Source organism: Bombina bombina, chromosome 3, assembly GCF_027579735.1.
Source record: "Bombina bombina isolate aBomBom1 chromosome 3, aBomBom1.pri, whole genome shotgun sequence".
In the NCBI taxonomy this organism is placed as follows: domain Eukaryota; kingdom Metazoa; phylum Chordata; class Amphibia; order Anura; family Bombinatoridae; genus Bombina; species Bombina bombina.
The window spans coordinates 202866268-202879455 of NC_069501.1; the positions used below are offsets into that span (position 1 = coordinate 202866268).

At 42.2% G+C, this 13188-nt stretch overlaps 1 protein-coding gene across 2 annotated transcripts in view; it reads right to left on the reverse strand.

Moving 5' to 3' along the window:
* The window catches only part of CTPS2 (CTP synthase 2), a 721417-nt gene that overhangs the window by 140925 nt on the left and 567304 nt on the right, over positions 1-13188 (reverse strand). For both annotated transcript variants that reach the window (XM_053706085.1, XM_053706084.1), the window contains exon 14: positions 433-529. In XM_053706085.1, the coding sequence (XP_053562060.1) occupies positions 433-529 (97 nt within the window). The remainder of the gene's footprint in view (positions 1-432; positions 530-13188) is intronic.

Consider the following 13188-nt stretch of genomic DNA (forward strand, 5'->3'; position numbering starts at 1 on the left):
ATGGTCCAAAAGAGACCGTATATCACTCTAGTTTTTTCACCTCCAGTCATTCAAGATCTATTGCATGGGTTCTTAAGTAGCCCATATACTACTAGGGAGGTTCATAAAATAAAATGATATATGATTCTAGTTTACCTCCGTCAATACTAGATATTATGTGTGGGTCCAAGAGGGGCCTATTAATAGCATAGGAGGTTCATATAAATATATAAAAGGAGGTTTAGGGTGTATTTGTCTATCATTCCTTGGTTTACTGGTTATTATCTGAATATGTTTGTATTGTAGTAACTGTGTTGTAATTTTTTTTCATTTTGGTACAAAAATTGTTATTATACCTGCTTGTATTGAACAGTGGCAAATTTTATTTGTAATCTAATTTTTTCTAAAAACCTCAATAAAAAAAAGAAAAAAAAAAGAAACATTGGTACATACTTAGGATGGATTCCTTTTTTTTAAACAAAGTCTTTCTTTTTCCCAGTCGCATAGTTCCTCCCATGTCTCCTGGATGATGTTCAGGCATATCGATAACCTGTAATAAAAAGGGCGATAACAATTAAATTACTATCTTATTTAATGTAAATGATTTGTAGAAGATATGGACAATGCAACACTTGCTGATATGTGCAGCTGTCTAATGTATCACTTGTAAATGTAGAATGACTGGCAACATACTAATATACAACATACTAAAAAACCTATAAAATAAAGAGTTACCGTCATATGCCCAAGTGGCCAAAATTAATGTGAGGAGGTAGCGGATCATGTCCGCCCGACATCGCAGAATGCCGACAGCATACGCTGTCGGCATTTAACATTGCACAAGCAGTTCTGGTGAACTGTTTGTGCTATGCCGCCCCCTGCAGATTCTCGGCCAACCGGCCACTAGCAGGGGGTGTCAATCAACATAATCGTATTTGATCGGGCGTATTAATGTCCGCAGCCTCAGAGGAGGCGTACGATTTAAGAAGCAGCGGTCTTACCGCTGCTTCTTAACTCCTGTTTCTGGCGCGCGGAAACAGGTGCATTAGGCACGATTCGGGCAATGGTAAATCGCCCCCATAGGGTGGAGCAGTGTTTTTGAGATCTTTAAAAGTTAGTCTCAGGATTTTGTGTTTTTTTTTGGAGGTTAGAGAAAGCCAGTGAAACGACTGGCAGAGGCATTTATTATAAGGATTGTAAGGGAGATAGACGGCAGCTAGGGAGGCTGAATAGGATGGAGTTGCAATAGTCAAGGCGGGAAATGATAAGAGAGTGGATTCAAGTCTTAGATGTGTCTTGTGTGAGGAAGTGGTGAATTTTGGAGGTGGAGGCGGCAGGAATTGGCCAAAGACTGGATGTGGGGAGTGAAAGAGAAATCTGAGTCGTGTGACCCCAAGACATCTGGCATGCAGGGTTGGGGTAATTACGTTATTATCAACAGTTAGAGAAAATTTGGGCTAGGGATATTAGAAGAAGGGGAGAAAATAAGGAGCTCCGTTTTGGAGAGATTTAGCTTAATGTAGTGAGAAGACATCCAAGAGGAAATATTACAAAGACAGTTAGTGACACAAGTTAGTAAGGAAGGGTTTAGGTCAGAGATGTAGATTTGGGTATCATCAGCATACAAATGTTATTGAAACCCATGGGACTATATTAAGGAACCTGAGAATGATGTATAAATTGAGAAGAGAAGGGGACCCCAACAGAAAGTGGAAAAGAGTCAGAGGATGTGCCAGAGAAGGTTACACTAAAGGTCCGGTTAGAAAGGTAAGAGGAGCGCAACAAGAGGGCTGTGTTGCAGATGCCGAATGATTAGAGGGTTTGGAGTAAGAGAGTGTGGTCAACAGTGTAAAAGACTGCAGACAGATCAAGAAGGATAAACAATGGCCTTTTAATTTTGCTATAATTAGATTATTAGTAACTTTAATGATATTGCAATGGATCAGGGAGGGAGTTTAATGTGAGGAATGAGGGAAATATACCAGTGCTGAGGGAGAGATAAAACATATGTGTGAGGATAGGAGTAACAGTAGGAGAGAGGGAGGGCCGTAGTTGTGAGGGGATGGGATGGATCAAGGGGACAGGTGAGAGGAGGATATAATGTCAGAAACTTCTTCCTCAGTAGCAGGATCAAAAAAGCTAAATCTGAGGCTTTGTGGGTTTTGGACATTGGTGAATGGTTGAGGGGGTTGGAGACTGGTAGTATGTTGAGAGATGATTTCATTTTTGATGGAATCTATTTAGTTGGTGAACTGGTTGGCAAAATCTGGAGTTGAGAGAGAAGTGGAAATAGGATGTGGGGTGGGCAGGGAAAGGTGTTAAAAGTAAAGAACAGACGTTTTTGGTTTGAAGAAAGAGTAGAGATAAGAGTAGAGACGTAATCCTGCATGGAGAGGTTAAGGGCAGAATAGTATGAGTTTGTTGCTCCAGTCCTGAAGTGTGCACAGACAATAAAGGTTACGTATATATAGATGACAACTATAAATATGGTTGGCATCGTGTTCAAACTAATTCCAGATTTTTATATGAAATTCTAAGCGCTGCTTCTTGCAAAAGATTGATGGTATTTGAGAAACCACTATAGGATGAGAATGTGTCACAGAAAATTATCTCAAAAAGATATCTCACATAAACTTTGTAGTTCAATATACACCAATAATATTCAATACTATAAAAGTATGTTACAAAGTGTCTGAAAAAAACGTAGGATATCGCCATAAGAGTTCATACGTAATGGATAGCCTGCAATCTGTTTAAGGTTAGAGATTCTCACTGCTGCTCCTCACACCGAAAGTTCCATAGGACATTCAATAAGAGATACTAGAAAATCAGAAGAGCTCAAGGAGGCATCTAAGTGCAGTCCCATGCCCCAAAGGCTGCTACAGGATTTAAAAAGTAAACAGGCACAAAAATAAAATCATCGGCTGAATGCCACTTTACCCCTCCGGGTTCAATCCAGATCTCTGTGGGGCGGTCTATCCGTTTACTCCCGTTTCCAGGAAATGAACGTTCTCCACCAGTATCCTTCGGAGTGGTAAAATATGGTTATAAATAAAGCAATAACAATAGACAATAACATGCGACACTTGCCAAAGGGCCACAAAAACTCCATAACACCTCCTGGACGACCTATAATATCTGAAATAGGTTCCTTAAGCGATAATCTATATAAGTATATCGATTACTTTCTTCAACCTTTAGTAACTTGCACCAAATCTTACCTCAGAGATACAATTGATGCAATTAACAAATTGGAGAATGTGGAGTGGAGAGCTGACTACATCTGGGTGACATGTGATGTGTCAGCTCTCTACACCAGCATCCCCCACGAACAAAATCCAGGGTACGGCTATGGGCACTACTTTCGCCCCTTCATATGCCAATCTGTTCATGACCAGTTTTTTGAGGACAAATACATTTAGGGCAACAACCTCTATACCTTACAAATCATTAAGTATTTTGTTATATAGACAATATAATAATGATTTGGCAAGGAAGCAACACAGAGATTGAGGATTCTATGGAATATTTGAACATAAACGACTATAACCTTAAATTCACTAATAACCATTTGAATATGGGAGCCGAATTATCATTGGTTTGTTAAGTTTCAGCACAAAGCGTGGGTGCCATTGGTGCATGATATATCTGAAAAAATGCATTTAGGCTTGATATGCTGGCAAAGAAGCACCACATTACCACAATCCATCACACAAAACACTATTATATGGGAAACCTTTAAAAGTTGGGAAAAAATATTGGACACATATTGAATATAAAAATTATAAATATCTACCAAAAACTTCATGGTTTTGACACATTGTAGATTCAAAACATTTGAACATATGGGTGGGTGTTTCTAGTGTTTTTTTTGTTTTGTTTTTAATATTGTTTTTATTAAAAATTTTGCAAATCAATAACATAACTATTGGGGACTCGCAGGACCCCTTTTCAACAGTAAAATTAAGTAGAATATTGGGTCTTCTGACCCTACACAGAAAGTTCTGTACATTTGAAAAGAAAAAAAAAGAAAAGAAAAGAAACAAAATAAGGCCAACCAAATTTGAATAAATCAAGTTGGTCTCACCCTGTGCAGAGTGAGATTACAGGTTATTTCTTGTGAGGGTGAGCGGATCAATGATAATACAGTAGAGCACTTCAGCTTAAATATATTGAGTACAGGGAAGAGAAGGGGGGGAGGGATGGGGGCGCACATATGTGTGGAAAAGGGAGGGGGGGAGGTATGTTACAGTCAATACGTCTAGACATCTGCGCATAATGTCAGTCGAGGAGAGTAGTCAGGTCGCTAACTGTCAGTTTGGGCATCATTTGCCAGAGTTTGTGGATGCCATATAGTGTTGTGGTTGTCTTTCCAATCAGCCCAAGCCATTTCAAACAGGTCAGATTTGTTAAGATCAAAGTATATAGCCTTTTCCATAGTGTACAAGTAGGTCATTGTGTGGACAATATGCTTCCAGCTAGGAGAAGAATCTCTTTTCCAAGCCCTGGCTATATTAGTTTTGATTGAGGCCAATAGATAAACGCCAAAGAGACCTTGGTGCTTGGGAAGGACGTGAAGGCCTAGATGAAGAAGGGCAAGCGCTGGTCCAGCAGATACTCTAAAGCCGTAATCAGTAAGGGTGCGTATTCCTCTTTCCCACAAGGGTCTAATAATGGGGCACTCCCACCAAATGTGTAGCAAACTACCATGAAGGCAACAGCCTCTCCAACATAGGGGAGACGTTCCTGGGAACATTTTAGACAATCGGGTAGGAACAAGGTACCAATGTGAGAGAACTTTGTAATATGTCTCGAACATTGTTACACAATGCAAGGTCTTTTTTGTCAGTTGGATGGCCCTTTGCCAAGAGTCAGTGGAGGTTTCGATACAGAGGAGGGTGTCCCATCTAAAGAGATGCGGAGCCAGAGCAGACGGGGAAGTACTGTCCAGAAGGGCATAATATATCGAAAGTGGCCTGACAAGTCTGCGTCCTCCTTGCCAGACAGATTCCCAGGGAGTAGGGGGCGGGAGGTGGAAGGAAGCCCCAGCTTTTCAAAAAGCTCTGGATCCTAACCATTTCAAAGGTGAGGAACTTAGGGTTGGCTGCCTGTTGATTTAGCTGCGTTAAGGTTATTAATTAATCCGGTTGTGTGACAGACCAAAAGTCTGAAACTTTAGTAATCCGTATCCGAGCCCACGTGTTAGGGTGAGTGTCAGGTAAGCTCGTGAGTAGTCCGGCTACCGAAGTTATAGGAGAGGGATGGGGAGCAATGAGCTGGCGATGCCTAAGCTTATCCCAGGTTGATAAGCACTCCAGAATGACCAGGTTACTTATGCCCAATGTTCTACGGCTGTGTGGTGGGATCCAAATAACATCTCTAAGGAGAACATTGGGTGGCAAGGATGCCTGCTCAAGTTCTCTCCACCTGTCACAGGACTGGAGTACTCCCCATTGGGAGATATGCGTAAGCATGGCTCCTTCGTAGTATTTCACTACCGACGGAGATGCGAGTCCGCCTGAGCGGATGGGGAATTGCAAAGTCCTATGGGCAATTCGGGGGGTCTTACCTTGCCAAATGAACTTTGTGATCTCACTCTGGAATTGAAAGAGGAGATGCATAGGGACTCTAATTGGTAAACAGCGAAACAGGTAGGTTAATTTAGGGAGGAAAGACATTTTGAGAGAAGCTATTCTTCCCATCCATGAAATGGACTTATGGTCCCACGTGTTTTTTAAGTTACGTAATTCTGTTAGTAAGGGGAGGTAATTATCCTTTATCATTTGTGGGACACTATTAGACAGTTTTACTCCTAAATGGGTAATCCGCTCAGTCAACCACTTGAAATAGAATCTGTCTTTCAGCTTACGGATGTAGGATTGCGGGTATCCCACCAAAAAATGTCAGTTTTGTGCGCGTTGAGTCTATAAAAGGAGAGATATCCTCCAAATATCCTCAAGGTATCTAACAATCTAGGGATAGCTTTGGCGGGGTCTGTGGTAAATATGGTGACGTCATCCGCAAACAGTGCGATTTTGTGCAGTGTGCCCGAAAGTCTAATCCCTAGTAAGGACGCATCTGACCGAATTGTCATGGCAAGAGGTTCGATCGCTAAGGCAAATAACAAGGGCGAGAGTGGACATCCCTGTCTAGTGCCATTCGATATGCTAAACGGCGAGGTCCGAAATCCTAAACCTCTAACAAAAGCCGTTGGAGTCGAATACAAAGCTTTGATGGCCGTACAGGTTGCGGACGGAAAATTAAAGGCTTGGAGTGTTTCCCACAGGTATTCCCAACGAATTCGGTCAAAAGCCTTCTCAGCATCTAAAGAGATGACTGAGAAGGGCTTATTCATCCTGGTTGACTCGCTTATGATATTAATAAGGCGCCTAATGTTATCCGGACCCTCTCGGTTGTAGATAAACCCTACCTGAGCAGGGTTAATTAGATCCAGTAATAGTTTGCCAATGCGGGTAGCTAAAACCTTGGAATAGATCTTAATATCCGTGTTGATCAGGGAAATCGGTCTGTAATTTAAACAGAGAGAAGGGTCCTTGTCCGGTTTGGGTATCGTAACAATAGCAGCCTGTAAAAACTCTTCCTTGAAAGACCCATCCTTTCCTGCTAGATCAAAAAACCTAAGCAGGTATGGAGCAAGTTTGTGAATATACTGTTTATAAAATTGGGTAGAAAACCCGCCAGGACCAGGGGCCTTAAAAGGTTTCAGGCGCTTGATGGTTTGCTTAATTTCAAGCAGCGAGATTGGCATGGTGAGCGTGGTTTGCTGCTCTGCCGTCAGCGTGGGTATCGTGTATGGAGGAAGGCTTTGAGTTCTCCGCAGTGCCAATGTTATATAGTTTGGAATAGAAGTCAGCAAAACTTTCACCTATCAGGGACGGTTTCTTATGTAGTCTATTATTATGGAGGATTTGTGAAATGCGGGTAGCACTATGTTTGTTCCGTAATTTATTGGCTAGAAGAGTATCAGCCTTGTTTCCCTTATGATAAAAGAGTTGTTTTAGCTTAGATAGGGTGCACTGGGTTCGCTTTAACTCCAATTGGTTAATATGGTCCCTAACTACTCTAATTTGCTCTGTCACGTCTGCTGAGATAGAGACCCGGTTGCGTGTTTCCAGGTTTCTGAGTTTGGTGTGCGCCTGCGCAAGCGTTAAGCCGGCCAACTTTCTCAATTGGCTCTGTTTGCGAATTATGAGGCCTCTAGCCATTGCTTTGATGGCACCCCAAAGAGTATCATCTGGGATTTGCCCGTTGACGTTTTGTCTAAGCAATTCAGATAAATCATGTCTCAGCTCTTCTCTAAAAGCAATGTCTGTTAGGATGTGACTTGGGAGACTCCAACCTGTTTGGGGAAATGGCTTGTCCGTGGGGTGTAGGTCATTTATAAGTAAATCATGGTCCGACCAGGAGCTTAAAACAATCTCCGACCGTATAACAGAGTCCAATGTCTCTGCTTGGCAAAACATATGGTCCAGTCGAGAATAAGTTTTGTGAGGGTGTGAATAATGAGTGTAATCTCTTTCTCTAGTGTGCAAGAATCTCCACGCATCAAAATAGCCGTAATGAGACATTACACTCCGGAACTTAGCAGAGATATTGTTTGCCTGGGGGTTGGTACTGTCATGAGTCTTGGTTTTGCGATCTAAGGAGGGGTCCCAAGTCATGTTAAAGTCGCCCGCCAAAATAACTCATCCTTGTCTGTACTGGTCAACTAACTGAAGAATTTTACGGAGGCATGCGGGTTGGTGAGAGTTAGGGAGGTAGATGGATACTAGTGTATGAAGTACGTGGTTTAGCTTACAGATTAAGATGGTATACCTGGCCTGCGGGTCTCTAAGTACCTGTATGGGTTCATAAGCCACTCTGTGATGCAAAAGTATGGCCGTGCCCCTAGCTTTTTTAGTAAAAGGAGAGTGGTCAGGTATCCAGTAGGAGCGGGAGTGAAAGCGTTGAGGTGAGTCTAACTTCCAATGAGTCTCTTGTATAAAGACGACATCAGGATTGTGATGATGAAGTTCACGAGCCAAAAGGCTTCGTTTGTGGGGGGAATTAAGGCCTCTCACATTGTGAGTAAGAAGTCTAAGTCGGTTTGCCATTATTGTGGAGAGGGAGAGGGGGAAAGAACAATGGAAATATAGTTATTTAAGAATTTCAGATTAAGTCATAAATCATTAAGTGCTGTACTGGGTTTTGAGGTGGAAATAGTCCACCTAGTTAGAACCCTGGCGTGGGCTACCTATATGGGGGTGGAGCTGTGTGAGGAGCAACATTTTTTTTGTTTGTTTTTTTTTGTGTTTTTTGTGTGAGGGCCGTGTTATCCGGCCTCACTCCGCCTATAAACAAAATGAGTCTTGTGTATATCTATGATATGGAGTCATCTAATTAGTAGTGCCATAGTAAAGTAATATATAAGCATAAGCAATAACAATAAAATATTAGCCAACAATAGCTGTAACATCAGCAACTTTATCAATATCATTATCTCCCCAGCAGGGCAAAAAAACTCAACCTGTGCCAGGGTAACCCCTTGTAACGTTCTAATGCAACACAAACTGTAATAAAGAAGGTATCAACAAGAAATAAAGTATCTGGAAACATCAGCAGCCTGTTTTTAGCTAAATTATAACAATAGACAGAGATCTGGTTTCATTTAGACCTGATTAGGCACTTCTTATGTTGAGGGTCTCCTTTAGGCTGTGCTGGGGAGAAAAAACAGGAGAACAAGAATTCAAAAATGAAGAGCAACGTTACCATCTGGTGTATTCCAATGGTCAAGGTGGAGCCACAGAAGGTCCCTGAGAGTCCTGTATTGTTTGCATTTTCAGTCTTTTGGTTCGCTGATCCTTAGGAGGCCAATCGGGTGCTGTGGCTCTCAATTTTGCCTTGACAGGAGTAGGTTTTATTGAACTACCTTTTATGAGGCCCCATTGTGCGAGTAAAGTGGAACCCTGAGCCAGTGATGATACAATGTAGGTTTGGTTTTCCTTAGAAATAATCAGTTTGGCTGGATAGCCCCATCGGTATTTAAGGCCCGCTTTTCTAAGCTCTGAGGTGACTGGTTGGTATAGTCTGCGATTTTGCAAGGTGTGAGCCGATAGGTCTGGTAACAATTGAAGATTTTGGAATTTCTCTGCCAACGGTGGCTTGCGGAAGGCAGCCTGCATAAGCTTGTCTTTAAAGAGGAAGCTGTGAAAGCAAACAATTACGTCTCTAGGTTTGTCTTGTGAGACAGATCTTGGACGTAAGGCTTTGTGAGCCCTCTCCATTGTGGTGGTCATACCTTCGGTGGAATCCAACAGATTATCGAAGAGCTCTGACAAGTAGTTCTGCAGGTCCGCGGATGAGACATCTTCCGGAATGCCCCGGAATCTAATATTATTCCGTCGGGCACGATCTTCGACATCCGCCAGTTTGAATTCAAGTTGGCTTAACTGGTCAGACAGCGACTCAGAGTACGCGAGTAGATTTGTCTGGTCTGTGGTAATATCATCTTGCCTTCTCTCTAGGGAGTCCACCCTATCTCCAATCTCTCCAATGTCCTTCTTGAGCTCAGCATGGCTCCTTTGGATTTCCTTTGTGATAGAACGTGTTTGCTGTGCAAACATTTTTTTAAGAGTTTCCTCTGTGATATAGTGTTGAGGTCTGGAGAGTGAAGCGGCATCAGGTTGGGACCTCTCTTCAACTGATTCTGGTTCACTGAGGTCATCATGTGAATCATCTTCAGGTCTCCTAACTGACTGTGTGAAGTGGTCTAAGACTGTTTTCTTAGCTGGACCAGGGGTTCTAGCTTGTCGCCTAGCGGTGTGGGGCATTTCGTTGTGGCTAAGTGATCGGCCGGCCACTTAAAGAGAAATCCTAGAAGCAAAATATTAGGCAGACAAGGCTGTGTATGGCTAAGTTAGATTATCAAATTTAGTTACATTACAGTGAGGCACATTGGTTACACTTAAAAACGAGAATGAGCATGCACCTAAGGAGTGAGGCCTAGAAGCTCCACCCGGCCCCTACCCCGTTTCTAGTGTTTTAAAAGACAGAATCAAACAATCTGTATACACTCTTGAAAAAGTTCCGCTGTGACAAAATGGAACGTACGTAGAGGTCTTTAGCTGAGGCTTTTATTTCTGTTCCTGTGAGGCTCACGTTTCTTATGTGAATACAGAAACGGCGAAGCAGATGAGCATTTTTTATATGCATGTTATTGTGTGCTTTATTTATAACCATATTTTACCACTCCGGAGGATACTGGTGGAGAATGTTAATTTCCGGGAAACCGGATGAGTAAACGGATAGACCGCCCCATGGATATCTGGAGTGAACCCAGAGGTAAATTGGTGTTCAGCCGATGATTTTACTTTTGTGCCTCTTTACTTTTTTTTTTTTTTCTTCAAAAACAGCTTTTTTGGTCAATGTACATTACAATAATGGTCCATAGTTAAATAATACAGCTGTAACTTGTATTACCTTATTTAACAATAAAGAACTAACGGCTAGATTTAGAGTTCGGCGGTAGCCGTCAAAACCAGCGTTAGAGGCTCCTAACGCTGGTTTTGGGCTACCGCTGGTATTTAGAGTCAGTGATTAAAGGGTCTAACGCTCACTTTACAGCCGCGACTTTTCCATACCGCAGATCCCCCTACGCCATTTGCGTAGCCTATCTTTTCAATGGGATCTTCCTAACGCCGGTATTTAGAGTCGTTTCTGCAGTGAGCGTTAGAGCTCTAACGACAAGATTCCAGCCGCCTGAAAATAGCAGGAGTTAAGAGCTTTCTGGCTAACGCCGGTTTATAAAGCTCTTAACTACTGTACCCTAAAGTACACTAACACCCATAAACTACCTATGTACCCCTAAACCGAGGTCCCCCCACATCGCCGCCACTCGATTAAAAATTTTAACCCCTAATCTGCCGACCGCCACCTACGTTATACTTATGTACCCCTAATCTGCTGCCCCTAACACCGCCGACCCCTGTATTATATCTATTAACCCCTAACTTGCCCCCCACAACGTCGCCGCAAGCTACTTAAAATAATTAACCCCTAATCTTCCGACCGCAAATCGCCGCCACCTACGTTATCCCTATGTACCCCTAATCTTCTGCCCCTAACATCGCCGACCCCTATGTTATATTTATTAACCCCTAATCTGCCCCCCACAACGTCGCCGACACCTGCCTACACTTATTAACCCCTAATCTGCCGAGCGGACCTGAGCGCTACTATAATAAAGTTATTAACCCCTAATCCGCCTCACTAACCCTATCATAAATAGTATTAACCCCTAATCTGCCCTCCCTAACATCGCCGACACCTACCTTCAATTATTAACCCCTAATCTGCCGACCGGAGCTCACCGCTATTCTAATAAATGTATTAACCCCTAAAGCTAAGTCTAACCCTAACACTAACACCCCCCTAAGTTAAATATAATTTTTATCTAACGAAATAAATTAACTCTTATTAAATAAATGATTCCTATTTAAAGCTAAATACTTACCTGTAAAATAAATCATAATATAGCTACAATATAAATTACATTTATATTATAGCTATTTTAGGATTAATATTTATTTTACAGGTAACTTTGTATTTATTTTAACCAGGTACAATAGCTATTAAATAGTTAAGAACTATTTAATAGTTACCTAGTTAAAATAATTACAAATTTACCTGTAAAATAAATCCTAACCTAAGATATAATTAAACCTAACACTACCCTATCAATAAAATAATTAAATAAACTACCTACAATTACCTACAATTAACCTAACACTACACTATCAATAAATTAATTAAACACAATTGCTACAAATAAATACAATTAAATAAACTATCTAAAGTACAAAAAATAAAAAAGAACTAAGTTACAGAAAATAAAAAAATATTTACAAACATAAGAAAAATATTACAACAATTTTAAACTAATTACACCTACTCTAAGCCCCCTAATAAAATAACAAAGACCCCCAAAATAAAAAATTCCTTACCCTATTCTAAATTTAAAAAGTTACAAGCTCTTTTACCTTACCAGCCCTGAACAGGGCCCTTTGCGGGGCATGCCCCAAGAATTTCAGCTCTTTTGCCTGTAAAAAAAAACATACAATACCCCCCCCCCAACATTACAACCCACCACCCACATACCCCTAATCTAACCCAAACCCCCCTTAAATAAACCTAACACTAAGCCCCTGATGATCTTCCTACCTTGTCTTCACCATGCCAGGTTCACCGATCCGTCCTGGCTCCAAGATCTTCATCCAACCCAAGCAGGGGCTAGACATCCACTGAAGAAGTCCAGAAGAGGGTCCAAAGTCTTCCTCCTATCCGGCAAGAAGAGGACATCCGGACCGGCAAACATCTTCTCCAAGCGGCATCTTCTATGTTCTTCCATCCGATGACGACCGGCTCCATCTTGAAGACCTCCAGCGCGGATCCATCCTCTTCTTCCGACGACTAGACGACGAATGACGGTTCCTTTAAGGGACGTCATCCAAGATGGCGTCCCTCGAATTCCGATTGGCTGATAGGATTCTATCAGCCAATCGGAATTAAGGTAGGAATTTTCTGATTGGCTGATGGAATCAGCCAATCAGAATCAAGATCAATCCGATTGGCTGATCCAATCAGCCAATCAGATTGAGCTCGCATTCTATTGGCTGTTCCGATCAGCCAATAGAATGCGAGCTCAATCTGATTGGCTGATTGGATCAGCCAATCGGATTGATCTTGATTCTGATTGGCTGATTCCATCAGCCAATCAGAAAATTCCTACCTTAATTCCGATTGGCTGATAGAATCCTATCAGCCAATCGGAATTCGAGGGACGCCATCTTGGATGACGTCCCTTAAAGGAACCGTCATTCGTCGTCTAGTCGTCGGAAGAAGAGGATGGATCCGCGCTGGAGGTCTTCAAGATGGAGCCGGTCGTCATCGGATGGAAGAACATAGAAGATGCCGCTTGGAGAAGATGTTTGCCGGTCCGGATGTCCTCTTCTTGCCGGATAGGAGGAAGACTTTGGACCCTCTTCTGGACTTCTTCAGTGGATGTCTAGCCCCTGCTTGGGTTGGATGAAGATCTTGGAGCCAGGACGGATCGGTGAACCTGGCATGGTGAAGACAAGGTAGGAAGATCATCAGGGGCTTAGTGTTAGGTTTATTTAAGGGGGGTTTGGGTTAGATTAGGGGTATGTGGGT